The sequence below is a fragment of the Chinchilla lanigera genome, unplaced genomic scaffold (genome assembly GCF_000276665.1).
Source record: "Chinchilla lanigera isolate Chin_1 unplaced genomic scaffold, ChiLan1.0 scaffold00049, whole genome shotgun sequence".
NCBI classification, from domain to species: domain Eukaryota; kingdom Metazoa; phylum Chordata; class Mammalia; order Rodentia; family Chinchillidae; genus Chinchilla; species Chinchilla lanigera.
The window spans coordinates 3,162,541-3,178,660 of NW_004955450.1; the positions used below are offsets into that span (position 1 = coordinate 3,162,541).

Sequence of the window (16,120 nt, forward strand, 5' to 3'; positions counted from 1 at the left end):
GATTACAGGCATGCACCACTATGCCCCGCTCTTCCCAGCCCTTCTTTATTTCAAGAGGTTTTGCTAGATCACTGTGCTAAAACTTGTCATCTTCCTGCCTCAGCCTCCAAGACTGCTTGTATTACAGACATGTGCCACTGCACCCAGCATGTTCTATGGGTTGTGACAAATATATGACCAATGGTGTCCTCCATTACTGCATCAGAGTGCAGTTGCTCAACCCTGAGTGTCTTTCTGCTTTTCCTGGCCTTCCGTCCATTACCTTGAATGCCTAATCTTTTATTTTTTCCAGTACTGGGGAGTGAACCCAGGGCCTTATGATGTAGGCAAGCACTGTACCATTGAGTTACACCCCTAGTCCTTCCTGGTCCTTTTCTGTTTCCACAGATTTGCTTTTTCTAGAGTGTCAGAGTTGGAATCACACAGTGTGTCACCTTTCACGTAACAATATACACTTAAAATTTCTCCTTGTCTTTCTGTGGCTCTGAGAGTTCGTCTCTTTTTTTTTGTTTTTTTGAGACAGGGTCTCACTATGCAGTTCAGGCTGGCCTTGAGCTCATTTTGTAGCCCAGGCTGGTCTCGAACTCACAACGATCCTCCTGCCTCAGCCTCCCGAGTGCCGGGATTACAGGCATACGCCACCATGCCCAGCCTTCATCTCTTTTTTAAAAAATCACACACAACATTTTATTGTGAGCTGGGCATGGTGGCACACAGCTGTGATCCCAGCACTTGGGAGACTGAGGCAAGAGGACCACAGTAGTTTGAGGCCCACCTGGGCTACAAAGTGGGTTCAAGACCAAGTTGGACTACGGAGCTAGATCTTGCCTCAAAAACATACAAAAAAAAAGAAGGATTTTGGTAAAATAGACATAAAACTTAACATTGGAACCATTTGAAGCTTACGGTTCTGGGGTGAAGTATGTTTGTAATTTGTGCAACCCTTCCACTAGCCATTCCCAGAACTCCTGGTCGGAAGCTCCACATTCATTAATAACATCCCCCCCGCTCACCTCCTCTTGGGCCCTGGGCAGCCTCTATTCTTTTTCTCTCTGTTCCTCGTACCTCTTATAAGTGAAATCAGACCATACCTGTATTTTTGGTTTTGCTGCTGGCTTTACTTCACTTAAAAAGAATATTTTGCAGTGTTTCTCCACGAGGCAGCCTAGACCAGAATTCCCTTTCTTCCTGTGGTGGAACGATATTCTCCGTGTGTGTATTTACCACGTTTTAAAACAGCCAGTCAGCTGGGTGTGGCGGGGCACACCTGTGATCCCTGCACTTAGGAGGCTGAGGCAGGAGGATCACCAGGAGTTCGAGGCCGACCTGGGCTACATAGCAAGACTCTTGTCTCAAAAACAAAACTGAAAAAACAACAATAACAAAAATAAATAAAAATGGAATAAATCGCCCACTCCTCCGGTGGTGGGCAGTAGGGTGCTTCTGTTGACTTGTGAGTAGCGCAGCTATCACACTGAAGCACACGTCTGTTGAGCACCTGCTTTAGCTTTCGGGTGCATGCCTAGGAGCAGAGCTGCTGGGTCCTGGGGTGGTTCTCGGTTTAGCTTCTTGGGGAGCCACCAGGCCTCTTTACACAGTGCCTATGTCTTTCTGCAACCCTGCTGGCAGGTCACAATTCCCCACCCACTCACATCTGATATCTTCCCATCTTGAGAAAAAGTATGGCTGTCCTAGAGGCAGGGAGTGTGGTTCCGACTCACACTTCCCTTTTTTTTTTTTTTGTACTGGGAATCGAACTCAGGACCTTGCGCTAGCCAGGCAGGTGCTTGTGCAGCTGAGCTATATCCCCGGCCCTCACACTTCCCTTGTGAGTAATGATGCTGAACATCTTTTCTAGTGCTTATTGACCGTTTGTACAACTTTTTTTTTTTTTTTTAAATAAACCAGCTATGGCCATTTTTGCCTTGAGTTGTTTCTTTGTTGTTGAGTTGTGGGTGTTTATTATACATTCTGGGTATTATTAATCTTTTATTTGTTTGTTTCTGTTTTTGAGACAGAGTCTTACTATGTAACCCAAATTGGCCTTGAATTTACGCTGACCCTCCTGTCTCAGCCTCCTGGGTGCTGAGATTAATACCATACCTGGCTGCCTGGGTATTAATCTATTGTCAGATAGATGTTTTGCAAACACTTCCTCCGTCCTGTGAGCTATATTTTTTGTCTCTGAGGAGACCTGGACCTTTTGAGTTACCGAAGCGCCTCGGGAGCCTGCTCTCCCTTGGCTGTGGACAGGCAAATGAAGAGCTGGTGGGAAGTCACACGTTCTGTCCCTTGGGATGGGGCAGGAAGGATCCTTATTTGCTCGTCTGGATTTGATTTCCAAGTCTGAGCGCTTGCAGGGGACCCTCTCCTCCCTGGCCCCTCCAAGCGCTCAGACTTGGGTCACACGGGAACAGAGGGAAGAGGGACATGAAGAACCCATCCATGCCGATGGGGAGTCAGACCCAGGAAAAAACCAGGGCTGGATGAGGCGTGCATGGGCCCTGGAAAGATTATGCTGATTCTTTCTGCATTATTCTAACTTGAGAAAAGACAGGCACAGACCTTAGATTGCATGGTTCCATTTATATGCAAAGTGCAGAGCAGACAGATCCGCAGAGACAGAAGTAGAATCACGTGACTACGCTAAAGGCAATGAGTTCTATGGCTTAGGAATTGTATCTCAGTAAAGCTTCTTTGATTTTTTTTTTTTTTTTGAGACAGGATCTCATTATGTAATCCAGGCTGGCCCCAAACTCACTATGTAGCCTGCTCTGACTTTGAACACACGACCATCCTGCCTCAGCCTCCTCAGTAATGGGATTACCACCACCCCTAGCTGAAACTGTTCTTTACAAAGAAAAGGAGAGAAACAAGGTCAAGCCTTCACAGGGTGCCCATCCCTGCCTTGGCTGTGATGGCCTCTTCATTTGGTAAAGCGAGCCCGTGCCTGCAGGTGCTGGCAGCGGGGCGGCTTCATGGTCAGCCCGTAGATGGGGGTCATGTCCACCTTCACGCCTGGCGGCACACTGAACTCCAGCCGCTGCAGCAGGATGGCCAGGAACAGGAAGACCTCCCACCTGCCCAGCGTCTCCCCGATGCACCGGCGCTTGCCCAGGCCGAATAGCAGCACCTTGTCACTCAAGGTCTTGTTGAGGGCAGTGTGGTTGGCCACAAGAAATCGCTCCGGGCGGAACTCGAAGGGATCCTCCCACTGCTTCCTGTAGAGATCAGAGGGCCTGGTGGGCTGGGGAGGCCAGGGGCTCCCGGGAGCCTCCCGATCGGCCCTCTGTGAACACAAGTGTCCGAATAGAGTGAGAACAATGAAGACTTAGTGTACAGAACCAGACGGGGAACAGACTGGGGATACAGCTCAGTGGCGTAAGTGCCTGTCTGGCAAATGGAAGGTCGTGGGTTTGATCTCCGGTACTGCACCAAAAAAAAAAAAAAAAAAAAAAAAGAAGAACCAAACAGGGAAGCTTGGTGCCTCTTTCTTTTTTTCTGAGACAGGGCCTCACTATATATTTCAGGCTGACCTTAAACTCACTATATAGCCCAGCCTAGCCTCAAACTCACACAAAACAAAAAGATCAGCATTGAAGATAGTGGTTTCTAATATTAATTTGTTATACAGAAAAAGTAATGCTTTATCAAAAGGAAACAGCCAGGTGTGGTGGTACATGGCTATAATTCTAGCACTTGGGGGGGGGGCCAGGCTGGGTTACAGTGTGAGTTCAAGGCCAGCCGGAACTACATAGTGAGACTCTGTCTCAAAAAGCCAAGAAAGAAAGAAAGACAGAAAGAAAGAAAGACAGGGACACTGATACTGCAGTAATCCTAGCAGCCTGGGAGAACACAGTGGGAGGATTTCAAGTTCAAGACCAACCTAGACAACTTAGTGAGACTCTATTTTGAAATAAAATGAAGAAGTCTAGGGATGTAGCTCATTCTGAGGTCTTCATTCAAACTCAGCAGCACAGGAAGAAAGAAAGAAAAAGGAAGAAAGAAAGAAAGAAAGAAAGAAAGAAAGAAAGAAAGAAAGAAAAAGAAAGAAAGAAAGAAAAATAAATAAATAAAGAAAGAAAAGACATTAAAAGAAGGAAAATAAAGTCAGGTAGCAGTAGGATCACCAAGAATTTAAGGCCAGCCTGGGCTACATAGCAAATGCCTGTCTCAAAAAAACCCAGTAATAATGATGATGATAGAAAAGAAAACATGTTGTCATCCTACTCAAAATATGCTGGTAGCAGAGGGGATCACAGAAGGCTTTGGTTTATGCTTAGTGTTTGGAATTATTATTATTTTTTTGAGAGTCTCACTTTGTAGTTCAGACTGGCCTTAAACTTACTATGTCACCCAGTCTGGCCTCCAGCTCACCGTGATCCTCCTGCCTCAGCCTCCCAAGCACTGGGATCACAGGTGTGTGCCACCACACCTGGCTTTGAAAGGATTATTGATAGCACAAATATGGGTAGCACTGTCACACACAGAAGTGTCCCAGGGTGGATGGTACATCCTGTGGTCCCCTTGCTGTAGACTAAAGTGGGGTTTCCAAAGAGCAATCTCTGGGCCACTCCCGTCAGAACTCTGGAGTACCTGCCCTCACCCACCAAAGTAGAATTTGGGGCAGGGCAAACTCTGTAGCAGACTTCCTGGTTGTTTCTTATGGACACCAGAGAATGCAGTGATTTGAATTTTGTCCCTTAACATAAGCTCTCCAGCAATTCTTGCATACACAGTTTGGGGGGGACAAACAGTCCCCTCTGCCACTGACTGCAGAACCCTCAGCACCCCCTGTGCCGCCTACTCACGGGTCGTGGTTGACCTGCCACTGGCTGATGAACACACAGCGCTCCTTGGGGATGTAGAAGCCGTTCAGTGTGGTGTCTCTGGTTGTGCTGAGGAGGAGGAGGGGGCTGTTACGCTTGGGGCTGGAAAGCTGGTGCATCTTTCTCCTTCCCCCACTCAACATCTGTCCCCCACCATCTCCATGCCCCTCCATGGGAGAGAGTGTGAGGAATAGGGAGAAGAGATTATCCTGCCTCTTCCTCCACCTCAGCATGCTGCACAGACTTCTCTTTGTGCCCAGTTGTGTGCTGGGCCATTCTTTGGCACCAAGAAGTGGGCAGTCTGGGCAGGTGCTGGAGTTTCAAGCTTTTTTACTTTTTTGGTGTGTGTGGGGTTAAGGCTGGGTCTCACTATGTAGTGCAGGCTGGCTTTGAACTCGCTTCTGTAGCCCAGGCTGGCCTCAAACTCACAACGATCCTCCTGCCTCAGCCTCCAGAGTGCTGAGATTACAGGTGTGCCACCACACCCAACCTTTTTACTTTTTAAAATAGGATTTTGCTAAACCGCCCAGGCTGTGCTGGAACTTGTAATCCTTCTGTCTCAGCCTCCTAGAGTGCTGGTATTACAGGTGTGTGTCATCACGGCCACCTTGTTTCAAGCCTGTTGCTCCAGAAATAATGGACCAGTGGAAGTGGACATCAGTCATGGGTCAGGGTTGACCCTGGGCATGGGCAGGGTATGAGGGTAGAAATCTGTCCAGGAAGCAGTTCCAGCATAAGCTGGATTGCAGGGTTGGTGTGATGGCCCTGCTACAGCAGAGACGTGTGACTGCTGAGGTCACAAGGGTGACCTTCGTCTGGGTGCTGCATGGTTGGATCATAAACGGCCAGAACAGGAAGCTGGTGTCATGGCTGGGAAGGAAACCCCAAGAAGGGGCCAGGGGAGGCTCCAAGAAGCTGGGGGCGCCCTAGCGGGGCTCACCTGTGCGGGATGGTGAAGGGCACGAAGGAGGAGTGCCGGAAGACCTCCAGGATGAAGGCTTCCAAGTAGGGCAGCCGGGGTCGGTCTGCCAGCTGGGGCCGCCGGTCCCGGCCAATCACAGTGTCTGCAGAAACGGGGTCAGACAGAGCTCGGAGGCTGGGCTGACTACCACACAGCATCCGTGTCCCCCATTGTACCATTTGTCACCGTGTGGGACTACCATCTCCTCATATGTTTGAGACTCTACAAATCCACCCAACACTTTCTGGGAATGGGGCTCACACATTGTAGGGACCTAATAGGTATCTTTATTTTATTTTATTCTGAGATAGGGTCTTGCTCTGTGTTGCCCAGGCTGGCCTGGAACTTGTGGCAATGCTCCTGCCTCAGCTTCCGAGTGCTGGGATTACAAGCGTGTGTCACCATACCCAGCCTTTCTCCTTTTTAAGATAGGATTTTGCTAAATTGCCCAGGCTGGGCTGGAACTTGTGATACTCCCTGTCTCGGCCTCCTAGAGTGCTGGGATTATAGGTGTGTGCCATCATGTGCGACACCATGCCCAGCTCTAACAGGTATTTTTAGTTGGAACAAATGACCTGAGGCCCAAGGTGCCTCCGGTGGACAGGGCTGGGCACCACATACCCAGCTCCTTCTGGATCTTCTTCTGTATCTCCGGCTTGGTCACAAGGTACATGAGGCTCCAGGTGATGGCAGTGGTGACCGTGTCAAAGCCTGGGCAGCCCCAAGCAAGGGGGTGGAGGAGACAGGAGTGAGGAGACCGTGAACCCCAGCCCCCGCCAGAAGCAGAATGGGCGTTATCTTGCCCAAGGGCAGGAGTTGAATCTCCTCCACATCGGCTTGAGATATCATCAGGGCACTTATTATTCACACAGGGAAACTGAGGTCTAGGAAAGGCGGGGGACTCGATTGGTTTTTCTGTGGGGGTGGATGGCACTGCTTGGGCTCCAACCTGATTGCAGGCCAGGTCTCTACCCTGGGGCATAAGGCACATGCTTGGCAGGTGCGCAGCTGGGTTGGGGCTGGGCCTGGGCTGGGCACGGGTGCCCGTGAGCAGCAGGCCTCTGGCTCCTACCTGCCCCAAAGATGTCATTGACGAGGTTGACAATCTTCTTGTGGGGGATGAGGTCGCCGTTCACCTGGGGGCCCTCTTCACTGTGCTTGAACAGGGCGCTGGCGATGTCCTGGACACTGTTCTGAGGGGATATATACTTGGTTTGTTTTTTTTTGTTTTTTTGGTTTTTTTTTTTGTTTTTCTCCGGTACCGAGAATCGAACTCACGACCTTGTGCTTGCCAGGCAGGCGCTTTGCCACTGAGCTAAATCCCCAGCCCGGGGATATATACTTGGGAAAAGTTCTAGGATGAAGGCTGGACCCAGCCCAGCCCCACCCAGTGAGTCTCTGTGGACTGGGCAGGGTGCGGGGCAGGCACAGGGCCACCTTGGCTGGGCTTAAAATGTTATTACCGATGCCCCTTTGACCCTTCTTCCCAACAACCCTGGGGGTCTAGGTCAAAGGAGGAAGGGGTTGGTGTGAACACGGGGAAACAAAGTGTCACAGAGCTGGGGATTAGCTGCTGTTGGGGTTCAGGTTCCTGCAGAACAAAAGCCTTCTCACTCCTAATAATGGCCTCTCACATTGCACGGCCCTGCCAGGGTGCCTTTCACAGGCTTTTCTTCCCCAGGCTTTGAGGGGCCCCAAGAGGGAGGCTGTAAAGATAAGGAAACAGAGGCCCAGAGTAGGGAGGGATGGCCCCTGGTCACATGCTGCTCCCAGCTGTCCCTGAGCCCCCCCCAGGCCTTGGTGGCAGCCCCGCTGCCTGACCACCTTGGATGGACGCACCTTGTCAAAGTCCTGGTAATGCTCCTGGACCGTCTTCTGCAGGAACCGCAGGAACCGCTCGTTGAAGCTCTTGAACCGCTGCAGTGTGGGGTTGGGCAGGTAGCGGAGGATGGGGAAGAAGTCCACGGGGTTGGCAGAGGAGGCGGACTCCACGAAGTCATTGCTGGTCTTCACAATACTGAGCATCTCCTCGCTGGTCTTGGGGAAGTTCTTCCCAAAGCACATGGAGCCGATGACATTGGCCACTGAGCCCACCATCTGGCTGAAGGGGTCAAAGCACCCGGGCCCTGCCATGAGATCCAGAAGCTTGGTCACAAGATGCTCGGCCTCCCTGCTTGCATGCTCCTCCAAGTAGCAGGAGGATGATGAGGCCGGGTCTGAGGCCACCGAGAAACTCTTCAGGGCGTCCAGCGCCAGGTGCCGGCGGGCAGCCCACACGGGGCCCGAATCTGGGTTGAAGGCCATGCTCTGGCCATCAGTGATCAGGGTGAAGCTGTACAGGTCGGGACGGCCCTTGAAGTCGTCGCCCTGCCGCACCAAGGCCTGGCGGATGGTGTCCGGGCCGCTCAGCACCACCACAGGCGTGGAGCCGATGCGGATCTGCAGCACATCCCCGTAGCGTGCACTCAGCCTGGCCAGCGCCAGGTGTGGATTCTTGCCCAGGGTCAGCACATGCCCGATCAGTGGCCACCCCCAGGGCCCCGGGGGGCTCTTCAGGCCTTTGGGGACCTGAGGCCAAGAGGCTCTGACCACCCAGAGTACCAAGCAGAAGATGGTGGCAGCCAGGAGCAGCTCCATGGTGGAGAACGGAAGAAACTGGAACAACGGCATCGGCACTGACTACAAAAGAGAAGGAAGGAGGGAACAGGCTGAGGGTGGAGACGGTGCTGGCTGTTCATTCAGTCATTCAGGCAGTTGCCTGTTCAGTAAGCACTGGTGGGTTCTGAGCTTGGCTCACAGCTGGACCCCAGAGGACTAAGATACCTCGTCATGGTCCTGTTCCCCGGGGCACCCTTAGCACGTCGCAGAGCCCAAGGCTGGAAAGGAGCCCAGGATCTTCAGCTCAAGTGTCTGAATTCCCAGCCCTGCCTCTCCCCCATTTCCAATTCTGCAGCTGTAGTGGAGCCAGGGACCCCTCCAACACAGAGACACTAAGCACAGCCCCCCTGGCACTCCTGGCACAGGGTGTGTGCTGTGTATGTGTCAAAACTCTTGACTAAAGTGGGCTTCCTGTCAATACCCAGGCAACAGGAAGCCCTCCTGTCCAGCATGGAGGAGGGCGGTCCCAGGGGTGATGCAGACTACCTGCCCTCACAGCACCCTTCGTCAACACCAAGAAATAGCAGCTCTGCAAGGACAGCTCCCAACCTTCCCAGTCTTGGAGGCTGAGATTGCTTCAGCCAGGCCAGGGCTACCCTACCCCCATCTCTCTGTCCAGTAAGAGTCCTTAGAGATGGTCCAGTTCAAGCCACCGACTTAAACATGGAGAGACTGAGTTGAGAGCAGGGACCAGAACTCAGGCCTCCTATCCCTATCCATGGTTCCCATTCCTCCACCTCTGACAGTCCCCAGAATCCATGGTGGGGAACCCAGGACTGGGAAACAGGCCCAGGAAGGTACCTGTGGAGGCAGGTGCTGGAAATTAGCAGGGTTGTAGGGACCCGTCTGGGGTTTCTGGCTGCAGATGAGGGGCCTTTTATAAACACCACTCCCATCAGATCGGCCCAGCTGGCTGGTTACCTGATACTGAAATTGGATCACGGAACAAAACTGGAAGGATTGATCTTTGGCTCTGGGCCATGGTCACTCAGGTCCACCTACTCTCAGAACTCAAGGACAGCCCTCTGGAGACAGACCAGGAGGGATTCTGGGTGCCTGGGACGAATGTTCAGTTCTTTTCAGGGGCCAGGTTAAGGGGCTTCTTTCTCTCAAGGCCAGGGCCAGTTAGTGGAAGTGGCAATTAGGCCTTGGATTCTCCCCTTCCCTGCCTTTGGACACGTAGTCCAGGCCAGGTAGGAAGTAGACATGGTCCAGCTGTCACTGAAGCTCAGCCCAAGTTCCCATTTAAAAAGAGGAGATGAGAAGAATCCTACATTCTGAAGAGAAGTTTCGTTAATCGTAACTGTCAACTTGGTTGGATAGAGAGGTGCCTAGGAGGAAGGGGCTAGTGAAGCCTACCTCTGGGTGTGTCATGGAGGCTATGTCTGGCCCCTGGCTTCTTCCTCCTAGGCTCTTTCCCAGCTCTCTGCTTCCTGGTTGCTACGAGGTGAGTAGCTCTCTTCCTCCAGGCCCTTCCTCCATGATGTCTCTGCCTTGGAGACAGCCAACCATGTACTTAAACCTTTGAAACTGTGAGTCAAGATAAACCCTTCCTCCCTGCAAGTTGTTTATGTCAGGTACTTGGTCTCAGCAACATAGAGGGGACCAACACACCCCCTCCCCACCCTCCTATGTAAGAGATGGTAAGAAAGTAAAAAGTGAACTAAAAGTCCTTGCTCTTGGCTGCTTGCTTCTCATGGCCGTGGCTTGGGCTCTTCAGAATGGTCAACTTCGGGCTGGGGATTTAGCTCAGCAGCACAGCGCCTGCCCAGCAACCGCAAGGTTGTGAGTTCGATCCCCGGTACCAGAAAAAAAAAAAAAAAAAAAAAAGGGTCAACTTTGAAAGACCAGAGCCTGGTCTAGATCTAGAGGCTACAGAGACATAACAACGAAACACAAAGTGTGAACTTGGTCGGATCCTGGATTCAACAAAAAATCGTTTTTGAAGCTACTGAAGATATTTCGGGGACCCTTAGGGACATGGAAACATGGAAAAATTAAATGATTTTCTGGAATGAATGTTAGTTTTCTTAGATGTGAATATAATACTGTATTCTGGTTCTATGGGGGGTGTTCTCTTATTTTTAGGAGATTGATGCTGTCATTTGAGGAAGAAGTGTCTTAATGTCTGTGACTTCCTTTCCAATGATTAAACAAATGTACATTTTAGCCAGTCATCATGGTGCACACCTGTGGTCTCAGCTACTCAGGAGGGCCACTTGGGCCCAGGAATTCAAGGCCACCCAGAGCAACAGAGGCACCCTGTCTCAAAAATAATAATACTTTTCTCCATTATCTATCTGTCTGTCTGTCTATCTATCTATCTACTGTGTACTTCCCTACCTACCTATTTATCTATCAATCAGGAGAAATGACATAAGAGAAATGTCAGTTATCATGGAACTAAATGAAGATACTAAATGAAGATACATGTTCATTGCAAAAAAGAGATCTTTAAGCTAGACCAAGGTGTTGTTCACATCTAAGAGGAAGATGGGGACAGTCTTAAATTGGATATGAGAAGTAAATTTTTTTTTTTGCAGCCCTGGAACTTGAACCCAGGGCCTTCATACTACTACATCCCCAGCCCTTTTTTATTTTTTATTTTGAGATAAACTCCCACTAAGTTGCTACACTGCCTAGACTGGGTTTGAATTAATGATCCTCCTGCCCAGTGTGGTGACACATGCATGTAACCCCAGCTCTTGAGAGGCTGAGGCAGGAGGATCACCGTGAGTTTGAGCCCAGCCTAGGCTACATAGTGAGTTCAAGGCCAGTATGGACTACATAGCAAGATCCTATATATAAAAAATAAATAAAATTAAACCAAAGGAAAAATAAAAAAGATTCCTATCCTGATCCTCCTGCCTCAGCCTCCTCTCAGAGTGCTGAGGTTATAGGTGAGCACCACTACTCCTGGCTGAGAAGTAAAATTTGGCTTGGATTAGACTGGAACTTTAACTCCTGAAAATGAAAAAGCTGTGGGATTGACTCATGAAGATGCATAGGGGCAAGGATGGAACTTGGAGAGGGACAGAGCAGATCTGGGGCTGCTGATGAGGGGGCAGGAAGGCTGTTTCCACTAGGTCCACTCTCTCAAGGAGGGCCGAAGCCGAGAGCAAGGCTGGGGTTATAAACAAATGACATTATCTCATTAATGAACCAAAGTCCACAGTTCAGTTAAATGTCCTTGGTTTTCTTTTTCTTTCTTTCTTTTTTTTTTAATATCTGGAATTGAACTCAGGACCTCGCACTTGCCAGGCAGGTGCTGCACCACTGAGCTAAATCCCCAGCCCTGTCCTTGGCTTTAATTCCCATCCTTTTCTGATCCAGGTCCTATCTAGGATCCCACGTGACATTCAGTCTTCAAGGCTCTTTGGATGATTTGTGGCTATGACACTTTCTCAGGTTACCCTCATTTTTGATGACCTTGACAATCATCAGGAGTCCTGGCCAGGTGTTTTGTGGACATCCGACTGTTGGAATTAGGGATTTTGCTCATGCTGAGTCTGAGGACCTCAGGGAAGGCAACACTGTCCTCATGTCACACCGGGCACACGCACCAGCAACGTGACTGAGCCTTGTGGCTGGGGGCTGATTGGCTGACTGGAGTCAGGTGGATCCTCCCTGTGAGGTTGCTTGTTTCCCTTCCCGTACTGCGCCATTGGAAGGAGGTGACACACCCCAGAAATGGGAAGCATCCACATAAATATTTGGACATTGCTCTGGGAGAGACTATTTCCTTGTTTTTTTGTGTGTTTTGTTAGCTATTTTTTATTAGCACATATTGATTGCATTCATCATAGGGAATTTATATCTGGTTTTTTGTTTTTTGGTGCCAGGAATTGAACTCAGGACCTTGTGCTTGCCAGGCCCTGACATATCTTACTTCTTCTTTTCTCCCCATTCCCCTCCCTTCCCTTCAACCCCTTTCCCCCTCCCCATTTATACAGCTTTGTTTCCATTTTTCCCCTTCCATTCTCTTTTTTCCCCCTTTTCCCTTCCTTCCCTTCTTCCACTCCCCTCCCTCATACACCTTCTCACTTGAACATATTAGGAGAGAGTATTTTCTTTTAAATGTTTTCTTGAGTGGTACATGGTGGCCTACATCTGTAACCCCAGCACTTGCAAAGGCTGAGGCAGGAGGATCACTGTGAATCTGAGGCCAGCCTGGGCTACACAGTGAGACCCTCTCTCAAAATGACAACAAAAAGAGAGTGAGAATGAGAGAGAGAGAGAGAGAGAGAGAGAGAGAGAGAATAGAGAAATACAGCTCAATGAATTTATATAAACTTGACGAAGTGTGTGACTGGCTCTCAGATTAGCAGAGGAGACAGCATCGGTGGCCTCAAAGCTTTCTTGTCTTCCCTCTTCTAAGTGACCACAATCCCAGCTTCTAATTGCGTGGGTTGGACTGGCTGGGGATACAGCTCAGCAGCACAGCACCTGCCTGGCAAGTGCAAGGTCCTGAGTCTGATTCCTGGCACCAAAAAACAAACAAACAAAGAAAACAAAATAATTGCATAGGTTTGTGCTGCTTTATTTATCTATTTATTTAGGAGGGTTTTCTTGAGACGGTCTCACTGTGTAATTCAGGCTGGCCTGGAACTCTCTATGGAGCCCAGGCTGGCCTCAAACTTGCAGCAATCCTCCTATCTCAGCCTTCCCGAGTGCTAAGATTACAAGCATGTGCCACCGTGCTCGGCAAAATTTTTAAAAAGAATAAAATAAATAAATAAGCTGGTCAGGGTAGCACATACTTGTAAGACCAGCACTCAGACTGAGGCAGGAGAATGACAAGTTCAAAACCAGCCTGGATAACTTAGAAAGAGTCTGTTAAGGAAAAAAAAAAAAAAAAAAAAAATGGTATTTATTTATTTATTTATTGACAGACTGTTACTGTATATTCCAGGCTGGCCTTGAACTCACTATGCAGCCCAACATGATTTTGAACTCTTGGAAATTCTCCTGCCTCAGCCTCAAAAGTGCTGAGATTACAGGTGAGTGCCACCACCTGGTCTTTAATTAAATACCAATGTATCAGTATTCACTCATCAACTGTAATAAATGTGTTACAGTACTACAAAATGTTATTACCAGAGGAAGGTCCAGGGGGAGGTATATGGGACATCTGTATTTTCTACTCAATTTTTTTATTTACCTAAAGATACCTTTAAAAAAAACTATTAAGGGGGGCTGGGGATTTAGCTCAGTGGCACAGTGCCTGCCTGGCAAGTGTGAGGTTGTGAGTTCGATTCCCAGTACTGGAAAAAAACCAAAACCAACCAACCAAACAAACAAACAAAAAACTATTAAGTTAAAAAAATTCCTGAAGGGGAAGGCAGGGTAGGAAGTGAGGATAAAAGGATAAGAAATGATCAAGATATGATGTATACATGTACCAACTCCCCCAAAACAAATGTGACTACTGTGGTGCCTTGGTTCATGAATTTAATTCTTTCAATGATTCAGGTCACAAACTGAAGTGGATGTGAACCGAATCAAATTTCTGCGTAAGGTCAACGCTGAATCTAACCACTGAATTTGATTCAGTTCTCGTCCAATTGGGCTTGTGACCAGAATCGTGGAAAGAATTAAGTTTGTGAACTGAGGTACCACGGATTGCAAACATAGACTAGTAAAAAGATCCAAAAAGATCTTAAAGATTCCAGCACCCCCCCAAGAGCACACATTGCATGATTTCATTTATATAAAAGATAAAAGCAGGCCAGGCATGGTGGTGCACACCTATAATCCCAGCATTTGAGAGGCTGAAGCAGGAGAATCACTGTGAGTTCAAGGCCAGCCTGAATTTTTTTGTGTGATTCTGGAGATGGAACACAAGACCTCACACATGCTAGGCAAGTGCCCAGCTACTGCGGTACACCACTTTAAGGATTAAGTGAAGGTATATTTTTGCTGTTGTTTGTTTTTTGAGACAGGGTCTCCCTAGGTAGTTCAGCCTGAACTGGAATGTGTAGTGGTCCTCCTGCCTCAGCCTCCCAACTCCCAGGATTATAGATGTACTCTACCACACCTGGCTAAGGTTTATTCTTTGTGTCATACAGTTCTATAGTTTTTCTTTCACTTTTTAAAATATTGATCTATCTATCTATCATCTATCTATCTACCTACCTATCTATCTATCCATGGCATGAAATTCACCATTTTAACCTTCAGTGTATAAGTATTGGGTTAAATCTGGCTGCTGTTACTCACTTTTTTTTCCTTCTTTTTTATTTTATTGTATTTATTTTATTTTTTGAGACAGGGTCTTGCTATATATTTCAGGCTGGTCTGGAGCTCACTGTGTAGCCCATGCTGACCTCTAACTTACAATGGTCCTTCTGCCTCAGCCTCCCGAATGCTGAGATTAACAGGTATGTACTGCCACATCTGGCTTGTTTTTCCTCATATCTCTAGTCTTTTGCCCTGGGACGGGCAGGTAGCATATATTCAGGAAAAGATTTGTTGAATGAATTACTGTTCCCAAGAAAGAATGTGAACTTGCGGAGAGCTCTGTGAAGACTCTGCCTAGGGTATTTCCTATATTCATCTCCGGGAAGAGTCATGATGGTTAAAGTTTACTGAGCACCTGCTATGCCCCAAGCTCTGTGCAGGGGAGTTCACAGGCGTCTTCTGTGTTTTGGCTTTACAGCAGCCCTGAGAGACATCTGCCCTTTCGGTCTTGACTTCCTGCTCTTCAGAGGAAAGTGTAACAGACCAAAGCCAGGGGCGGCGGAGCAGCCTGGTAGAGGAGGAGGCAACAGTGGGAACTGAGAGTTCACCATTCCAGGAGGAGGGACCTGGGTACCAGGTATGCTGGAGCAAAGTCGCCTCCATTCAACTCCTCTTCCCCTCCTTATTTAGGAAGTTTTGCTTAGTGGCTAATTTGCTCAGGCTGAGTTTGAACTTGAGATTCTCCTGGGTGAGATTCACCGTCCCACCAAAGCCTGGTTCTTTTGTTTGTTTGTTTGTTTGTTTTTCTCCCGGTACCAGGAATTGAACTCACGACCTTGTGCTTGCCAGGCAGGCGCTTTTGCCACTGAACTAAATCCCCAGCCCCCAGGCCTGGTTCTGTCTGATTTTAAATTTAGATTGCTGCTGTGCAGGCCCTCCTCACCCCATCAAATCCTGCTCCATGCTGCCACCTACGTGAATTTTCCGAAATTGCAAATCACTTACGGGTTTCACAAGGCAGCAGAACTTTAAACTCCGTTACTCCGGGAATGAGCCAATTCCTCCGCTGCTCTCTTCTCCCTTTGCCCATCCCTCCTTCCCCCTCACACAACCTTCCCATGGACCTTGTATCATTTCTCTGTGCTTCTCCATATTCTGTTCTCTTGCCTGGAGCACCTGGCCTCCTTCAACCACTTCTTCCCCACTCAGCAATCCCTCTGGGAAAGCACTGCTCCGGGTTGAAGATGTTACCCATGTCTCAACATGGTGACACGTTAGTCACAAACATGCTCCTCTCTCTACTAAAGCAAGTCCCCCAACTCCCACCTCCTTGGGGCCACCTTGGCCCCTGTTCTAGGCACTTGGGCACAGCGACAGGCACAGACTGACCAGTCAACTCTGCCATGCCAGAGGTATTTGCCCCCAACAACCCAGCCCTACCTAGGCCTCTGGAGGCTCAGCTTCCACATTTTGCACAGGGGCAGGGGAGTGG

At 49.0% G+C, this 16,120-nt stretch overlaps 1 protein-coding gene across 2 annotated transcripts; it reads right to left on the minus strand.

Annotated features, from left to right (window-relative positions):
- Positions 1-2,566: 2,566 nt before the first annotated feature.
- On the minus strand, positions 2,567-9,354 carry LOC102010322 (cytochrome P450 1A2). Of its 2 annotated transcripts, XM_005393544.1 has the most exons (7): positions 9,250-9,354; positions 7,630-8,469; positions 6,863-6,983; positions 6,412-6,501; positions 5,770-5,893; positions 4,812-4,898; positions 2,567-3,221 (listed from the first exon to the last, which is right to left on the minus strand). In XM_005393544.1, exons 2-7 carry the CDS (start codon positions 8,458-8,460, stop codon positions 2,927-2,929), a joined length of 1,548 nt encoding a protein of 515 aa, XP_005393601.1. In that variant the 5' UTR covers positions 8,461-8,469; positions 9,250-9,354; the 3' UTR covers positions 2,567-2,926. The 2 variants fall into 2 exon arrangements, with proteins under 2 accessions (XP_005393601.1, XP_005393602.1); XM_005393545.1 differs by lacking the exon at positions 4,812-4,898.
- Positions 9,355-16,120: the final 6,766 nt, after the last annotated feature.

What these genes read in the sequence shown, in the direction of transcription:
- LOC102010322 (XM_005393544.1), bottom strand. Translation starts at nt 8,460, where the DNA reads ATGCCGTTGTTCCAGTTTCTTCCGTTCTCCACCATGGAGCTGCTCCTG. An exon ending in CAATGACATCTTTGGGGCAG is followed by an intron (nt 6,502 to 6,862) that starts GTAGGAGCCAGA and finishes GGGGCTGCCCAG; the next exon opens with GCTTTGACACGGTCACCACT. An exon ending in TGGCAGGTCAACCACGACCC is followed by an intron (nt 3,222 to 4,811) that starts GTGAGTAGGCGG and finishes TGATCTCTACAG; the next exon opens with GAAGCAGTGGGAGGATCCCT.